The sequence below is a fragment of the Mytilus galloprovincialis genome, chromosome 2 (assembly GCF_965363235.1).
Source record: "Mytilus galloprovincialis chromosome 2, xbMytGall1.hap1.1, whole genome shotgun sequence".
Lineage (NCBI taxonomy): Eukaryota > Metazoa > Mollusca > Bivalvia > Mytilida > Mytilidae > Mytilus > Mytilus galloprovincialis.
Window position 1 is genome coordinate 20,312,939 of NC_134839.1, and position 20,161 is coordinate 20,333,099.

Here is a 20,161-nt window from a genome sequence, read left to right on the forward strand (position 1 = left end):
ACGGAAATGAACAAAATACGGAAATCGTAATTTTTTCAAAAATAAAAAAAATCGAGGCGGGAAGATTTCAGAGGAGCGGGCGGGGATGAAAATCTATCAATTAATTTTAATTGGCCTTAGTAATGAACATTGAAGACCTTGCGGTCACCTTTTAGCGTCCGCTACTTGCATCTTACTTGATAAAAAATTGAATTCATAGACTAGCAATTTGATGGACTTCATTAATACCATACATATTGCAAAAGCAAAAGTAGAATGGTAACAATATATACATCAATTTCTATAAGTTTACAGAAGACGTGAAGTTTCAGAAGGTATTATAACACACTGACTTTTTAATCAAATTCGGGACCTGCACGAGAAATTAAGAGCACTGACACGAAACACGGAAAATAAATAAGGGGAAACACGAAGCACGCAAATCGAGCCAAACACGAGAACACGAGAAATAACACGTTAAAACACGAAAATACGTGAAATAAAAAGGCCGAAAACGTTGCACGAAAATAACCCTTTACCACCCTCTATGATGGGTTTTACTTCTTTTTTTTTTCTCCAATTGTCAATGTTATTCCTATTAAATTTAATTTTCAAAACATGACGCTCAAAGCTCTCAGTAAGCCGGATTTTGGGGGAAAAGGGGGGGGGGGCTTTATCCCGACAACCCTTGCGCTGCTCACTGGTGATAATAATTTGTGAACCACAAGTCCTACGGCTTGCAGGTTTAAAAGTTGAGTGTGAAGACTGTACCGATGATTACTTGATGACTACTTCTACTTTTTTTTTCGAGCTTTGAATCCGGTGATATAGGAGAAGAGAATACAGGAAAATTTGTACACTACATTCTCTGCATAGAGGTCAATCACGCTCCAAAATTTTCCACTAACCTCGGCTGCACAATTATCATTTCGAATATCACAAGCATCTTTTGTTCCATTTTTAAAATCATCAGTACGAACTGGTTATATATTTTTGTCTTGGAGTTTGTTGCTTTTTTTTAAAACTGACATTTAAAATCAAAAAGAGACTTTAGTCGTAATTTTGGAGTGTTTGTATTTGTTTCGCGTAGAAAAAAGTTTTTCTTTTTTATATTTCTTTATAGCATTTGAATTGGTATCTTTTCCTGTACAACTGATGGACAAAATAACCCTCTAATGCGGACATACAGTCTCCTCTTTCCTGACCAGCTCTGATGATTCCAAGAATTTGATCAGCGTTTTTGACGTCATAGCTTATTGAATAAATTATTAGTCCATTTCTCATTTTCAAAAACAAACGAACATATAAACCAACATTGACCATGGCACACAAACACACAATGACGGGATGTATAAGTACAGAGCCACGTCATACGTAACATAGAAGCACCAAAAAGGCATATAGACCAATCATATTAGTTTAGTTTAAACATATTTATTTATAGTAAATTGGCAAACAACTTATATTAATCTCTTTTCACTTTTCACTCTGCGGGTGCGAGTGTCGCCTTGTAGCGGCATAAGCCTGCTCTTTTTCGAAATCTACATAGGTGTTTTTAATGTACCAAAGACATGGCTCTCTCTTAACACGGGTCAGCCATTTATCGTCTCCTCCGACGGACTATCATCGTTTCCTGAAGACCATACTCGCAGAATGGTGTCACGGGAGAGCCGAAAATTCAGTGCCTGAAATTTTCATCCCGAAAGGAAATCGAACCAGGAACCTTTATGTTAGTAGTCCGATGCACTAACCACTACACCACGGCTCTCAAACCTATTAGAAAAAAATGAAAGGTAACACGAAAAGTATAATAGAACAATGAAGGAATGAATGTATGAGTACAGAGCCACGTCATTGTAACGAAGAAACACTATTAGGCATAGAGACAGAGCATCTTAGCAAATATGAAAGGCAATACAAAAATTATCATAAAACAATGAATGACGGGATTCATAACCATAGAACCACGTCAAAAGGATACAACCAAAAACTGACCAAACAGTAAAAGTAATAAAGACAAATTAAAGAATACTATAACACGTTATTAAGATGATAAACAACGTTAGTACCAAGAATATATACTTCAAGACCATCGTGAAAAGGGTGATAAAATATTGGATTAAAATGGGCCTGAATCGCGTCCAGAAAAACGAAAAGGGAAACATAGACAGATAAACATACAAAATACACATAGAAACGAGCATATTGAAATAAGCACAATATTCATTTATTATAAAGCTCTAAAAATTATACTATGTTCGATGTTTTCCCTTGGAATCTGTTGATTGTGTTTTACTGTAGCATACGTCGTACATTTGGGTTTTTTTTACCATTGAGTTTGGTTTGAATTGACTTTATGATTCAGCAAGATACGCAGTCAAATATTTTTGACTTCATTATTATAAATTATTTTCATGGAAATTAGAAATTCAAAATAATATGAAAGACAAGACAATTAGCAGTGTGGTTATCTCCAATAAAATAATAACGCCGCATCGAACACGCGTAACTTCGTCAATAATTCATTAAAAGAGACGAAATTTATTATTTGCATACATTAACGCATTTGGATTGTATAAAATACTGCAAAACAGGCCACAACCATTGGTAGTTTTATCTGCAGCACAATTGGACACAAACTTATGCATATGTCAAAAAAGCTATTGAATTCTATTTGCATCGTAATAGAACAGTTACATTATATATGCAATCAGAACTTGATTATCCCGTTTTCTTTCAGTCAGTCCTAGTTAAAATGGATGGTGTCCGGTAGTTCGATGTGTCTTTCACTAAATTGCTCTCGATCAATAGCAGCTGGAAGGAACACGTCTTTACTGAAGTTTTTCATGAAACCAAATGAATGCCTTTATCATGGAGATGTTGACATCTTTTTTTGACAATACACAACAAAGTGGTAGAATACGTAGGGTTAGAGATTTATTTTATGTCACATTCAATTTCTAGAGAAATTGAGAGATGAGAGACTTGCACCCAATAATGCAAGCCGAGGAACTGCCAGATGAATTTCCTTTTGTTAATTTATAATTTAAACTAGAAAACAAGATATAGTTAATTCTGCCTCATTCATAGGGTCGGTTGAGAAAAAAACTAAAGGACAAATGAGATGATTGCAGCTTCTCAATGGTTAAGTTTGTATTTCTATATGTAGCAACATTTCAGGAGGCCTACATGTACATATGGAGTATACATCTCCCAGTTGATACGATATTCCAGGGTTTGCATTTCCTATTATGATTCCATTAATAGAAGATTGCTGCCCACAAGGAGGCTATTCAACAAGCTCACAAGGAAGCTATTCAACCAAGAATTCCCAGTGGTGAAGCTGAAATCATTCCGATGTAAATTTTATAGACGCCATCATTAGTTGTTTGACCATTATCCAATATCTGTTTCATAGATGAAGACAAATATGTTTCAATTGTCGCCACCCCAATCCTATCCTCCTTTACCTGAATTTGACCTATCGAATTAGAATGATCAACTTGACGGATACAACATGTTAATCAGCATCTGCTTTCAGTCCTTATGAGTTAGAACGTCCAATGATATCTTTCTCCTCTTCTGCTGATATACCCGTATCTAATTTAGTAGAAATTAAGATATAATGAAGCCTAATTTGTACATATGAATTGAATAGGTGCACAATGTCCAAGTTGTTGTCTCATCAATAAGATATATTTAAGATGCGGATTCAATTTGATTTATTCTAAACATAACTAAGTAAACTACTGTGAACAACAATGTAAACCTCAATAACAACTTAACATTTAAATTAGTCAACAACTAATAATCAATAACGTGTAAATCTAGTGTTTATTAGGTCTTTCCACTTTTCCGTGAAAAGACCTATTGGTTTTCTTCTGATTATTAGGTCTTTCCACTTTTCGGTGGAAAGACCTATTGCTTTTCTTCTGATTATTATTTTTTTTTTTTTTTTTCTTCCGCCTAATTTTTTTCCTTCGCTGTTTTTTTGTTTCGCAAGATGTCGCTTAGAAATTTGGAATATGATATCGAACAGTTTATACGCTTTTGAAACCAACTCTGCTTAAACGAATACTTTACCATATAAGAGTTATCTCCCCGAACACTGTTTTTCTTGTTATCTCTAAGGCTTCGCAACACTATAAGAAACCGACAAATTTATTTTTCCAAATTGCTCGTTATATCATCAGGATGTTCTGTTTCATTTTGACCGAAGCTATCCGGAGACTCCATATGAGAGTTATCCCCCCTTTTATATATGATATAAGTGATATGCATTTCTAACTGGAAAACCATAAGTGTTAGAGGCCTAGGGTCTTTTGATTTGAGGTCCTTGGTCCAAAAAAATGAAAATGAGGTCAAGGTCAAAGGTCGAGGTCATGATTAAATTTTTGATTTTGGCTTGTTATCTCTTATTTTCAGAAATCTTATAAGATATTGACAAAATATTTTCACATAATTGTTAGTCGCGACATGTAGTTACACATAAATTTTAGTCGAAAGGGTACGTAAACATTTGCTGCGAGTTTTTCCCCCTTTTATATCTAATATCAGTCGTATGGTAATATAACTCATTAACAATATAAAGTAAAGACCTAGAGTCTTTTGATTTGAGGTCCTTGGTTCATGACCTTGAAATTGAGCTCAAGGTCATATGTTTATTTAACGTTCTAGATTTTGACCTTTGCTTTTACCTAATATGTATTCATGTTAAAGCTATTAGACTTTTTGCATTTGGTTGCAAGCAGTATGACGTTGAAAAAGCTTACCGGAAGTTACCCTTTGTAAACCGGAAGTAGCTAATTTTTGTAATAAATTATTGTAAAAGTATGTAAAACCATATATTTTTGGAATCAGCATCAAGTAAACTAGAAGACAGTACCAGAAGAAACATATTTTGAACCGGAAGTAAAAAAATATCTCCTTTATTTATATATTATTGTATAGAAACCTTATATTTTTGGAATCAGCATACAATAAGTTGTCATTTGACCCTGAAATTGACATGTAAAACCAAATTTTAATATTTTCATATAAAAAAAATCATTACTGGTGGAAAGACCATCAATGGTTCTCTGAACAATTGGTTTTTAATTAGGTCTTTCAACCTTTCGTTGAAAGACCTATAGGTTTTGTTCTGATTATTAGGTCTTTCCACTTTTCCGTGGAAAGACCTATTGGTTTTCTTCTGATTATTATTTTTTTTTTTTTTTTTCTTCCGCCAAATTTTTTTCCTTTGCTGTTTTTTTGTTTCGCAAGATGTCGATTTGATATTTGGAATATGATATCGAACAGTTTATACGCTTTTGAAACCAACTCTGCTTAACCGAATACTTTCCCATATAAGAGTTATCTCCCTGAACACTGTTTTTCTTGTTATCGCTAAGGCTTCGCAACCGTATAAGAAACCGACAAATTTATTTTTCCAAATTGCTCGTTATATCCTAAGGATGTTCTGTTTTGTTTTGACCGAAGCCGTATCAAGATTCCATATAAGAGTTATTTCCCCTTTTGTATTTGAAATTTTGAAATGTATTTTAAACTGGAAAACCATAAGTGATAGAGACCTAGGGTCTTTTGATTTGAGATCCTTGGTCCAAAAAAATGAAAATTAGGCTAAGGTCAAAGGTCAAGGTCATATTCTAAATTTTGATTTTGGCTTATTTTCACTCATTTTCATTAACCTTTCATTAAACATTAACGGAAAAGTGGAAAGACCTATTGGTTTTCTTCTGATTATTATTTTTTTTTTTTTTTTCTTCCGCCAAATTTTTTTCCTTTGCTGTTTTTTTGTTTCGCAAGATGTCGATTTGATATTTGGAATATGATATCGAACAGTTTATACGCTTTTGAAACCAACTCTGCTTAACCGAATACTTTCCCATATAAGAGTTATCTCCCTGAACACTGTTTTTCTTGTTATCGCTAAGGCTTCGCAACCGTATAAGAAACCAACAAATTTATTTTTCCAAATTGCTCGTTATATCCTAAGGATGTTCTGTTTTGTTTTGACCGAAGCCGTATCAAGATTCCATATGAGAGTTATTTCCCCTTTTGTATTTGAAATTTTGAAATGTATTTTAAACTGGAAAACCATAAGTGATAGAGACCTAGGGTCTTTTGATTTGAGATCCTTGGTCCAAAAAAATGAAAATTAGGCTAAGGTCAAAGGTCAAGGTCATATTCTAAATTTTGATTTTGGCTTATTTTCACTCATTTTCATTAACCTTATAAGATATCAACAAATTATTTTTACTAAATTGTTAGTTGCGACATGTCGTAACTTAATAATTTTGGTTGAAAGGGTGCGTAGTGAATAAATGGGAGTTTTAGCCCCTATCATATCTAAAATTATGCGTAAAGTGATATAACTTATTAACCATACATATTAGAGACCTAGGGTCTTTTGATTTGAGATCCTTGGTCCAAAAAAATGAAAATTAGGTCAAGGTCAAAGGTCAAGGTCATATTCTAAATTTTGATTTTGGCTTATTTTCACTCATTTTCATTAACCTTATAAGATATCGACAAATTATTCTTACTAAATTGTTAGTTGCGACATGTGGTAACTTAATAATTTTGGTTGAAAGGGTGCGTAGTCAATAAACGGGAGTTTTAGCCCCTATCATATCTAAAATTATGTGTAAAGTGATATAACTTATTTACCATACATATTAGAGACCTAGGGTCTTTTGATTTGAGATCCTCAGTTTTTGACCTTGAAATTGAGGTCAAGGTCATAGGTAAATTTGACGTTCTAGATTATGACCTTTGCTTAAAATTCATATCTATACATCACAATGCGATAGGAACTGACATTTTAGACTGATTTTTAATAATTTAATATCAAAATAGATATTTACAGGTGGAAAGACCTTCAATTGTTCTCTGAACAATTGGTTTTTAATTTTTTGTTTAGTTGTTTTTTACAGTAGTAATGCACACTTTGCAGTTCACTTTTCCAACTATAGTACAGGCCAATGCAGTGCTGGTGAAGCCAATACTGACAGTACTTTCTTCTTGTCTTCTTGTTGGTATGTCCACAACCCCCAAAAGATTCCTCTGTGACCCCACACTCCTGTTTTACGTTTTTCTTCTTTGGTACCAAAGGTTCCACTCTAACAACAGCATGTCGCTTAATAGAAAAGTCAGTGTGTTACCTGTGCAGATATGCTTGAGTCTGCTTGTTCTTTTGGATCATTGTCGTTGTTTTCATATTTTCAAAGAAAGTATATTTGTTTAGTCATATTGATTCCGATGTTTAAAATTTCCGATGGATTAGTCTACATCAAATGTATTATAACACAATGCACTCATTTTTAGTGAAACATGATTAGAACAGTGATAACTAATTGATAACGAAGGGACAAAAACTAGACCATGAAACAGACAACACTAAAACAATTACATAAAAAACTACCAAGAAATTAACTAAAAGAACAAGCTATATGCATGTATGTCATGATAAATTGAATATTGCTTACAGCCAGTAAACTTTTTCCCCTCCTACTATATGTGGCCGGTCTGAGAGAGCTTTTAAGTACTCGACCTTTTTCTTATTTGTTCTCTGCGATGATGCATTCATTCTAATAACATCAGACTGCAAATTTTTATGATACACAGTTTCGTCCATCTGAAAAGATATATATGTTATCTTCTCAAATGTCTTTAGAATTCAATGAGGGGAAAAAAACTCCGTTAAAATTGTACAACATGATTCATATTGGGGATTTATTAAATCAGGATCTTGAAAAAGTTGGGCACACAGACAAATTTGTAGAGGCCAATGCAGTGCTGGTGAAGCCAATACTGACAGTCCTGTCTTCTTGTTTTCTGGTTGGAATGTCCACAACCCCCAAAAGAAAGAAGTTTCCTCTGTGACCCCACACTCCTGTTTTACGTTTTTCTTCTTTGGTACCAAAGGTTCTACTCTAACAACAGCATGTCGCTTGATAGAAAAGTCAGTGTGTTACCTGTGCAGATATGCTTGATTGTTCTTTTGGATCGTTTTCGTTGTTTTCATATTTAAAAAGAAAGTATTAGTAGATTTTACGTATATTCTTAGAATTAGTGCATAATACGTTCTTACTCTTCTTAATAAAAAAAAAATTGTTTTCGTTGTTATTATAAAGTATTGTACAAAAATGCCAATTTTTGAATGGCCGTTTCAAACCTGACTTCAGAAAATCCTTCTTCCGGCCTCCATTGCTTTGTTTACTTTCCAATAAGCGTCTTCAAAGGAGTAGTTCCAGTAAGACCCCTTTTTGTCCCCAAAATATATCAGTTTTACAAAATTGTTAAAATCTAAACTGTTAGTTATTTATTGGACAGTACAATACTTCTGCTACATATATATAGGCTGTTTTTGACAATACAATGCACATAAATCGGGTACTAGCACCAGTAAGTCATGTTAAATTACTGAAATCTTCACAATTCTAGCATTTTAGTTAAATTTTAGACTGTTTCCGTGTAAAACGAAAGTGGCCGCATTCTGTTCATCCTTAATATTGAAATGTAAGTTGTATTTGATGATAATACATAACATATATAAAGGTTGAGGATGAACACGGATGCGGCCACTTTCATTTTTGACAAAAACCATCTGAAAAGTGACATTTTTCGGCAAATTTGGTAGATTTTTCATATTTGAGCTTGAATCGACGTTTTTAATGACTAAATCAGTTAAAATCTGTCACATAAACTAATTGATTCAAATGAAATAGACACTTAGTGTTTAAAAAGTGGTCAAAATCTTTCGTCAGATGAACTTGAAATTTGAGGCCAAAATCGGTCCTTACCGGACCTACTCCTTTGATAGTAGACTTAAAACAGTCCAAGCAAATCATGCATTCGAGAATTACAAAATGACACCGTCTTTACGCGATTTTCCAGCGAAAAAAACATCATCCATAATGAAAGAAAAAACTTTGGGAAACAAACGATATTCATGCATTCAGTGACTGAGAGACCAAGCTTGACAGTACACAGTAATACAAAAAACAAAGCTAAGTCTACAGGAAAATAAAAAAAGTGTCCTTACGTGCACGACATACCACCATTACGGGATATGTCTAATTCAATTTTATACGCATTTCAGAATATCAAGATGCAAGTAAAACAAAGTATATTAGAAAAACACATACCATCTTATAAGTATGTTAAATTTATGCGATTCTTGCAGTGATACTATGTACTCAGTAAATGCCTGTAAGACCAACAGACAAATCATAGTACAGAAAACAAGACTAATCCAAACAAAAACTGAAGTTCATCTTATCAGAGTATATAAGGTTCCTAACATAAATTCAAATTATAATGAAGTATTGATGGCTTAATAATAAAACGTTCAATAGATTTTGTCATTTAAGTATTTATCTCAAAAATGAATATCAAGGGTAATCCAAACCAAAATTAAATGTACATCGAAACTTAAGCTATGAATTTTCATTCATGTATATTTAACTAGGATGGAGAGTTGTCTCACTGGCACCCATACCACATCTTCTTATATCTATATACATTGAATTTAATTAGTCTAACGGGTACGTCACCTAAAATATTTACAACATATAAAATTCGAATTTTCCAAACGGATTTATTTCCAGTTGTAAATCATTTTTTTTTAAAGCATAGGGGGTTAATAACATAATTATTAAGAAATACGTTTACGTGAATACTTTTAACATTTAGTTGGTTTGCTATAAAATAAAAATAAAATGCCACTACGTTTCATGTGCCCGCTGTTCGTGAACGTTTGAGTAAAAACAAGTAAAGGCGAAAATGTTCATATCTTTTACTGCCGAAATTGTAATTAACGGAAGTTACATTTAATTACTTCTCATTCGTGTTGTAAAATGAAAAGAGATAAAAAAAAATGATGTTTTTAAAAATAAAAACAGAAATAAGATCTGTAATATTGCAAAAATAATGAAATATATTTTTTAAATTATACAAAATTAGGAAAAAAAAATTTTAACAGCTGTCAATCATATTTATAAGTTCACAAGATAATGTGGTTTATTAATATGATATTAATCATATTAAACATAAGCTGTCTTGTCAGTATTGTCCATTAAAATTGAATCAAGTCATTGAAAATTGTGAAAACTTGTGTAAACAAATTTTAATGTCAAACGTAATTATGTATTTTAAAGTATATTTCCTGATCTGAGATATATAAATATGATCCTGCAATGTTGCTGAACACGAACTTCCCTTGAAAACGTATCCACAGATAGAAGGTAGGTTTTTTTCTAAATCTCTTTAATTTCTTCAAATATTTGAAACTTTCATAATTTATTTTAATAACGGCAGAGGATTAATGTATTATATTTTGTGTTCTTTTGTCATTGTTTGTTTGTTTGGTTAGTATGTAAAAATGGGGAACTTTTTATCATTAAATAAGGTAATATGGTATTAAACACTGAGGATTATAAGTTAATAGATTTTATTTTTTTTATGGAGGCTCGAGGGTAGAAAAATTTCAGCAAAGTTTTAAACATTTTATTTTTCATTACAAATTTTATTTGTTACACTAGTAGTTGTTACTTTCTGACATGGAACAAAAATTAACAAAAAAAATCGATTTGGTTTTGGCCCTAGATGACTTTTAACATGTTTATATCATTTAAAAAGCTCCAAACCATCTGCCTTTGGTGCAAAAATGCCATTTTTTCGCATTAAAATTGAAATATCTTTTTTAACTCATCGGTGCGCTATATTATTATTTTTTTTAAATAAGCTGTACTTAAACTAAAGAATTGAAAAATTTAGCAATTTCTATAATTTAGTTCTTTTTATATTTCGATATTAGTTAAACAGAAAAAAAATACCTTAAGGTGTAATACATGTACCACCATTGATTTTCCACTATTAGTCATTGTTTCAAATAAAGAAGCTCCTTTTCAGGTTTAATCCACCATTTTCTACATTTGAAAATGCCTGTACCAAGTCAGGAAATGACAGTTTTTGTCCATTCGTTTTTGATGCGTTTTGTTATTTGATTTTGCCATGTGATTATGGACTTTCCCAATTGATCTTCCTCTAAGTTCAGTATTTTTGTGATTTTACTTTTTTCAAGATATTTGTTGTTTTTTAAATGGCGGGAAAAAGCTGATTCTGATTTTTACCTTATATTTTCATTGATATTATTTCGTCTTAAATCGAAATAAAAAAACCTCAACAAACAAAACAAAATTCATTAAATACTACTATCTAAACATAGCTTTGGTCACTCTCTAAACATCTGTATTTATAAATATACATCAGTCAATAATAACGTTGATATAAGTAAATACAATTGCTTTACGTCTTTGTGTTTTGTATTTCTTCACTGAAGGTATCTTTATTTATTTACAGATAAAGATGAAGCTGCTAATTCTTTTAATCACCATAGCTGTTGCCGCTGCTAATTATGGAAAAATGGGTAAATAATATTTGACTAACTACCTACTTCTCAAGATTTTAATAAATTGATCTTTTATGATATTATCCCCCTTCTTTTCTAAATAAAATGCATACTATAGATGTGCGTATCGTTTGTTATCGTTGCCAGGTTAATGACTTTGGAATGAAGAACAGTTGAATAACACTTTTATTTATATATTTTCGATTTGTCGGTATCCAATAACTTTTACTTTTCCTGAGTACATTCAAAGATTTGATAAAATCTTTAAACTCAAGCACTTCATCCATGCGCTCATCAGCCGTTGCAAAATATATTTTCTATACATTATCTCTTAATGAATTTTCGAACGACGAAAATGTTAAAAATAATAAAGGAGCAAACTGCAATTTCTTTTGGTTATTGTTTGAAACCACAAAATATTGAGAGAAATTGATATTTGATGCAAGAAATTAAAAGAATTCATCAAAGGAATCTTAAAAGATGTTAATAAGACAGATACTACAAAACGAACTAAAATCAGATATACGTTTGAATAGATAGCGTCTTCCACTATAATATGGACGAAGTGTCTTTTAGCAAAGGCAGTACAGAAACAAGCTCCAGCGATTAATCTGTTGATTTAGATATCAGACAACCCCTTTTATAGATATCAGTCGCGAGTTGATGGAGTTCTTATATATTGTTATTAAATTGGAAGGTAAAGGACATTTATTGTGATATATCAAATATTTGTTCAATTCAATCAAGACATCTATTTTACAAACAGGACTACATCCTTGAACTTAACAATATCTAAACTGGTTCTAAATTATCAATTTTTCAAAGTGTATTGATAATATGTCTATTAAATATCGTTGTATCAGTTTATAGTATTTGAAAAAAAACCATTTTGAGATTAGATGATTATTATAATTAAACTATTTTACATTTTGAAAAGGGGGAGGGTGGTATGGAGGAGGAATGGGATATGGTAGAATGGGCGGCGGATACGGGGGAATGGGATATGGTGGAATGGGATACGGTGGATACAGACGAATGATGTATGGAGGCAGTAGATATGGATACGGTGGAATGGGCGGATACGGAGGAATGATGGGTGGATACGGTGGAATGGGTGGATACGGTGGAATGGGCGGATACGGAGGAATGATGGGTGGATACGGTGGAATGGGCGGATACGGAGGAATGATGGGTGGGTACGGTGGAATGGGCGGATACGGAGGAATGATGGGTGGATACGGTGGAATGATGGGTGGATACGGAGGAATGGGCGGATACGGTGGAATGATGGGTGGATATGGAGGAATGGGCGGAAGAAAATATGGAGGATATTGGCCACGCACTAAAAAAGGTATAGTATGGTCTTAATTTATTTTTTGTAGTTTATTCGTCGTTATTATTTATACTGCAGAAAAACTACTTACATTTTTAACAGTTTTGCTTGCAGAAAGAATAAATCTAAAATGAAACAAGGTTAGAAGAAAATAAAGCAAGAAGATAAATGACAAAGCTCTGTTTTGTTAGAAAATAAACAATTCATGTTTCATTAGATATGTGTAAGGCGTCTTTAAAAATCTTTGGACTCTGCACAAAAAATTCTCAGACAAAAATTAAAAATTGATCGTAATTTATAGAAATATGTTCATGACTCGTACGAGTATTTTCTATCTACGGTTTTTTTTTATGAAAAGAGTCCCTGTGACGTACCATAAACACACATTAAGAAGCAATATGTATATTTTACAGGAAGTGTTTACTAGATTGGTCCATCCAGAATGACACAGAAGATATGGAATTCCCTTTTATATATACACCTTATATACTAGTAGATATTAGTAAACTTTGCAACACACCTTGTTCTTAATGTTATTTCTAACCGTTTCTACCCCTGTAGTCGAGTTGTAACATGCTGGGGGAGTCATCTGTACATTCTTTTGATGTGTTTCAGGCTTTAATTTCCCCATTTGATGAACGACACTTTCCGTAATGGATTTCCTGAGAAATCGTAATTTTTGCTATTTGTTTTTTTTTTTTTTTTTTTTTTTTTTTGAACAGTTCAACCGAAAACTTTGAAATTGGTATTTGCTGTACGTAATACTTTGCTGTCAGATGTCAAACAATCAATCGTTTGGCGCCAGTAAACTAACACTGCTTTATTCTGTACCTGCCTGAAACAAACTTAATCTTGTCCAAGATTATTTGGAGGGTCAGATTTGTGCGCCGCAAACATATTGACCCGGCCACCTTATGTAACGGCTTTTCCTAGTCGATGGTGAGTGGTTGTAGATTTATGGTGTGTATGATCGTTTACATTTTTGTACATTAAGCAGATTATTACTATTGAAGGCTGTACGATAACCTATAGGTACAAACTACTACGAAGTTTTGTTCACTGGTGGAAAGTTGTCTTATGGGTAACTATACAAGGATTATAATTAAGTACACCAGACGCGCGTTTCGTCTACAGAAGACTCACCAGTGACGCTCATATATCTTAATATTTTAGCCAAACAAGTACAACGTTGTAGAACATTGAGGATGTTATATATTGTAAGTAATATCCTTTCAAACGAACGTCATCAGTTTCTTGACGGACACACACTTTTATTGCAGATTCTGCACCACTATTTTAGGTTGTTATTACCCTTGATGGGGACCGACACATTTTTGTGATGTGGGATATTAAGGACGGATGGAGTTGAAAAAAAGTCGGATCTGGGGAGAAGTCGGAAGTTGGATATGACCATGATTTTGGATGCGGGGAAAACCCATAAAATAACAAAATGCATGAATGGTCATGATGTGTCTTTACCATTAATAGTCAGCAGCATGATGTTACATGAGGACATTACTTTTTTAACGTTGGTAGAAATGGGGTGATCTCTAACATCAATTTGCAGACTTTTGAAACCGATGTCAGTGTTGTCAAATATGACACATGTAGTCCACATTTCATTTCACTTCGACAAAGCCGCATATATTTTACTGAAACTGAAGTCCAGCCAAGTAAAGGGTATTGATGAAAAAAGGAAAATTTCAACATGAATGGATTTGTTTTCCTTGATACGAGACAGAACGGTTCCTCAAGATACACTTGTGGGAACTGTACTTTTTTTATATTGTTTTGGTCATTCGGGAGACTGTCAAACGGGGCTCCTACATTCTAAAAAAACCAAGTTGCTTGATGGAAAGTTTGATGAACTCTAATGTTACTATAAAGCGTTTCTGCTTTTAAGTTATGGTAATCAACACATTCTATATATAAATATGAACCAATCATATAATAACAAAAGTGTGTCCATAGTACACGGATGCCCCACTCACACTATCATTTTCTATATTCAGAGGAACGTGAAATTGGTGTCAGAATATGTGTACTAAAAGAGGGACGAAAGATACCAGAGGGACAGTCAAACTCATAAATCGAAAATAAACTGACAAGCCATGGCTAAAAATAAAAAAGACAAAAAAAAAAACAATAGTAAACATGACATAACAAAGAAAACTAAAGAATAAGCAACACGAACCCCACCAAAAACTGGGGGTGATCTCATGTGATCCGGAATGGTAAGCAGATTCTGCTCCACATGTTACACCCGTCGTGTTGCTCATGTTATAACAAATCCGGTAAATAGTTTAAGTTTATTTGACTTCATCAAAAACTACATTGACCAAAACATGAAGCGGGACAGACACGAACGAACGGACGCATAGACCAGCAAACATAATTCCACTCTACTATCGTAAACAGAAAGGGTACATGTGAAAATTATGATAGCAGCGATGGTATTTTGAGGTCGCTTTTGTGCAGTTTTGATTGATTTACTCTGAGCTCCCACCAGTCTAAGGAAAAATATTTAGGTGCATGTAACGTAGATGGGGCATAAAAATGATACATGCATCTAAATGTCATAATTTTCACATGTACCCTTTCTGATATATCGTCTTTCATGTCTGAAAGTTTAAAAGCCATTTTCCCAGTAGAAATCCAAATATATACATTTTCTCAATGTCAGATATTTTTAAAGACTAAAATCTCTTGCGAGTTTACTGTACAATGAATTCTGAATGTGTCAGATGCAGATTTCCCCTTTTGCCTCTTGAAAACATTATTGAAATAAAATATTGCATCTAGTTTTAGAGCAGAAGAGCACAATATAGAGGAAATTACCTATTTTCAAAGCGTAGATCCGAAGAGGCATGCTATTTGTTAAGATAGACTAACACCTTATGTAGCTTGGAATATTGTAAAAAAGAAGAGCTGGTTTGTAGAAAACAATAATTTATATATTTATCATTGCCATAAAAGCGGGAGGTTTGGCATGCCACAAAACCAGGTTCAAAACACCATTTTTGTCTTCATTAAAATGTCCTGTACCAAGTCAGGAAAATGGCCATTGTTATATTATAGTTCGTTTCTGTGTGTTGCATTACAATGTGGTTTTTTTTTTTTTGTTGTGTCGTAGTTTTTCTCTTATATTTGATGCGTTTCACTCATTTTTAGTTTGTAACCCGGATTTTTTTCCTCAATCGATTGATGAATGTCGAATAGCGGTATACTACTGTTGCCTTTATTCATGCGTGGCGCTAAGATATGAAAGTCATCTGGAGTGTATCAAATTTGATGAAAATGTGTTTAAAGACATACAAACAAAACTAGACATATCTTACTTTTATCATTTCCTTTAAACATTATTTAAATGTGTATCAGATGTGAATTTACTGGTATTAAATTTGTATTTCACAACAGGAGTTTTAGGATGGTATTTACCAAGAAATTATCTTATAACTGTTAATTGAATTAAAGAGTGGGGTTTCAACCTTTTAAATAATTGGTTTAGATGAGTCGGTAAATAAGTTTAAATATTCACTTGTTAAATAATATATATGAATGAAAATAATTTAAAATAAAATATGTTAATGGTTAGGGAGTAACATTGAAATACAACAGTATTGGCACACCTTTCCCCTGTTAGTTACTTTTCTCAAATGTTAAGGGCGTCTTCCACCAGGAAGGTGCGGTTTGATAAATGTCAAATATATTTTTCTCCTTTAATGTTCAGAGGAAAAAGTCATGTTTCCCCCTTTTAAAAATTATGATTGGTCAGTGCCTTAGTAAATTTTTGTTTTGCTTGCAAAGAAAGTTTGTTAAACAGTACTATTTTTATATTCCTTTAATGTCGTTCGCAATAATGAGCATCAGTTGATCAGGGCAATCAATTAATTGTATGATGGAAATCGAACAGAAGGAACTGAGGCATTTCTAAAAACTCCAGATAGACCATTGGAAAATATTCCAAACAAAGATATTCAAATTATTGTTTGGTACAATTTCGATGCTTAATTTATGAAATAGAAAAAACTTGATGAACTAATTCCAGGTCCTCGAAAGAATTTCAGATCTGTGGCCACTGCAATAGTTGACATTTTGCGTAAAAAAGCAGCCTGTTAAGTGTTATCAGTAAAAGTTGGGGCTTCTGTGATTTTTATCCGAAATAATTCAGGCCTGTATAATAGATGCTTAGGACACATTCCGTCCATATCAAATAAATCCATAATTGTCAGTTTCAATGGGAGGCTAGTTCAAATGGAAATATGTTTTTATGTGTATAACCCAGCAACTAAAACTATTTAAGCATCAAGAATGTAATATCCATTGAGGTTAGCTTATGTTTTAACAGTGCACAGGGCCAATCGCCAAAGTATCAAATACGTCGATATAGACTGCACCCGACTAATTCGGAGTAGCTATAAAACGTGCCATATCAACAGATGGTTAATGTTTTTCTGAACTACAATCCCTTGGCTGTTGTTATGTTAAAACATGGCGATGTTGTATGATTTTGCAAATTAAATTATCATTATTTATATGATTTAAACAGTACACCATTACTTTTTACAGTGGTGGCAAGGTAAAAGGATAGACGTACAGTTGAAAAAATCGAAGATGAAATATTAAATTTTGATGACAATGTAATTTTTAATTTGAGCAAAAACACAAAGAAGATGATGAAGAAAAACAGGATTTCCTCAAATTATGTATGTGGACAGTTAATCAGCAAATAACTCCAATGGTTAAAGAAGTTAAAGACAGGCAGCAACAATCATTTAATTAAAAACCTGTAAATGAAGCAACAACAAATTCTACGGGCTTAATTAAATTGAGATATTTAGCTGAAGACTGTATTTTCAAGATAATGAAACGGCTTAGAACTTCAGTACTGATAAAACTTACCAAAAATGGTAAAAACAAAAAAATGGAACCGCAACTGGCATGTATTAAGCAAACATTTCAAAATTAAGAATTGTTGCGTCGCCACCACAGTGTGGGTATATACTTTTAAAAGTTGTCGACCTGTTACTATTGTTTTAAACTGTTTTGGCTTATCAAGGACATAAAACTAATAAAAGTTTACAACCTGTTTATAACTGTATTCGGGTACAACATAAAAGTTTTGACACTAGTAATAAATTATACTATAAACTTTATACGACATTATATGATACTCAAATGAAGCCCCAAAAGGATACATAGAACTCAAAATTTTTTAAGATTTATCGATATCCTAGTTAACTTGATATATTTTTGGTGATGTGCAGTGGCACCTGAGATTTAGATAACGTTACGGTAAAAATGAGGTGCTGTTGTCCCAAGGTTTATAATTTAGCTATAAATGGTCATTCCTAAAAGTATCCCTAGCTGGCAGCAATTTGTGACAGAAAGATATACACTCCATTAATGGTGCCCTCTTTATGTTGTTGACAATCAAGTGTCATGTTAAGCAATTACAGGAATGGTGCTATTGCACAAAACGTGTTGATGATAGCTGGACATTGAAAACGAATCATAATTATTATCACCAAATTAAGATGCAGCTTGCTGTAACTGGGTTGAAGTGGTGCTATTTTTATGAGAGGTCGCTGAGATCAAAATCTAGAGTGTATCAAATTTGATGAAAATGTTTGGAAAGACATGCACACCAAACTAGACATATTTTCCTTTTATTATTGCCTTTAAACATTGTTTTAATATTTTCAGAATTTATTTGGATATTTAAAAGAAAAAAACCTCAAAAATTTTAGTAGAAATTACTACAACATATACCTACAAAGAAACTTTTATTCAGGTGGAAAATTGTATCTATAACATAATTTTTGTATCTTTTGTACACAAGAAGAAGATTTATTAACACTTCTTTTTACTTTGTCCGTATTTAGAACTTTTTGGAACAAACTAAATGAAGTGTTATAGAAGAGTAAAATTACTTTTAAGATAAAATTTAGACATTTGATATTTGGTTATAAAACTTCTGATGAAGAATATTTTGACTTTCAACTATTTCTTAACAATTGTTGGTTTTTCAATTTACAAAACTTATTACATATCAGATCAAAAAACAAAAAATGTCAATGTTTTCTCAATTTTTCTTAATGACTTGTTTGACAATTAAAAGTATTGCTTTAGCAACCAAAAGAAAACATATGAATAATCATTATGAGTGAAATTATGTATAATATATATTTGATGTAATATGATTTTTAAAACTAATTAATTCCCTAAGTGATTAGTGGATTGTAACAGTGGATATCAGGAGGAACTTGGACTACTGAAGGATTTTGTAACAAGCAAGACATTAATTGAAATAAATATTTAATAATGTTGTTAAAAATGTAGTCTAGATTACAATATTAATCATTCGTCACCTTAACTTCTCTTATTATTTTTTGCGAATTTATTATTTCTGACAAAAAGGGATTGTACTTGGTGAGCCTAACGATAACGAAAGGAAAGCGAGGGAACAGGAAGAAAAGAAGATGGAAACAGAAATCTTTCTTACATTGGTAAAAATAGAAGGCAGACGGAGGAGAATAATCAAACTATAAAGAAGAGGAGAACAGAAGTATACAACATATTAAATTACGTTGCTAAAAATAGAAGACAGACGGAGTAGCATAACCAACCTAAAAAGAAACAAACAAAAGATGGACCAAACATTAAGAAGAAACCCACCTTCCGAGATTTCACCGGATTGTTGTTTTCCTGCTTCCGAAAAACTAAAAAGAAGAATCACTGTGATAAACTATTTATTTCTTTATACTGGTCGTTTCTTTTCTGTATTTTACTAGATTAATTAATGTTTATTTCAAAAAAAAAATAAATTTTGAAAACACTTCCTTAGTAAGTTCAGAAATACAAAATCAACAGCTGGAATTATGGTAAAAGGCCAAGGATGCCATAGTGCCACATAAAAAACTTGTGTTATTCTATTATACACAAAAATAACTATATGCCCAGTAGAACAAAAAAAAAATTCTATCACACATAATCATGTGCAATAAGTATTATTAACAATATACATTCTCTTAAATCCCATAACCTTTGAATACAGGATTGGATGCAACAGGATTGTGTTGTAAATTTGTATGAAAAATATACATTTCTACTCACAAGTATATGCAATAAAAATTTAATAATATTCACCTTCATTCCTTTTACGTTATTATTAATCATTAATTGGTTTATTTAACCAGATAAGTAATTATGAAGAAGGCGCCGCCAGGAATGGAGTTATATGATCCAAAAAATACTTCAAATCTTATAACTATTTGATCTTTAAAGAAAGGTGTGTGTATATGTCACTGGTTCAGACGTACATATAAATATAATTATTTCTGTGACTGTTTCTTACATTTATTTGTAGGATCCTTTACTATAGATAATTATATCTCATGCTTATATATCATTTAATACTGTAGTACGACGCTAAA

General features: G+C 32.4%; 1 protein-coding gene across 2 annotated transcripts in view; it reads left to right on the forward strand.

Moving 5' to 3' along the window:
* LOC143062152 (uncharacterized) overlaps positions 1-13,243 on the forward strand; it is a 49,221-nt gene extending 35,978 nt beyond the window's left edge. Inside the window, exons 1-4 of one of the 2 annotated variants that reach the window (XM_076233953.1) lie at positions 10,169-10,226; positions 11,344-11,410; positions 12,330-12,743; positions 13,139-13,243. In XM_076233953.1, the coding sequence (XP_076090068.1) occupies positions 11,350-11,410; positions 12,330-12,743; positions 13,139-13,152 (489 nt within the window). In that variant the 5' untranslated portion in view covers positions 10,169-10,226; positions 11,344-11,349 and the 3' untranslated portion in view covers positions 13,153-13,243. Of the gene's footprint in view, positions 1-10,168; positions 10,227-11,343; positions 11,411-12,329; positions 12,744-13,138 lie in introns of those variants that run through there. The other variant, XM_076233954.1, reaches the window with a different exon arrangement.
* The last annotated feature ends 6,918 nt before the right edge of the window (positions 13,244-20,161 follow it).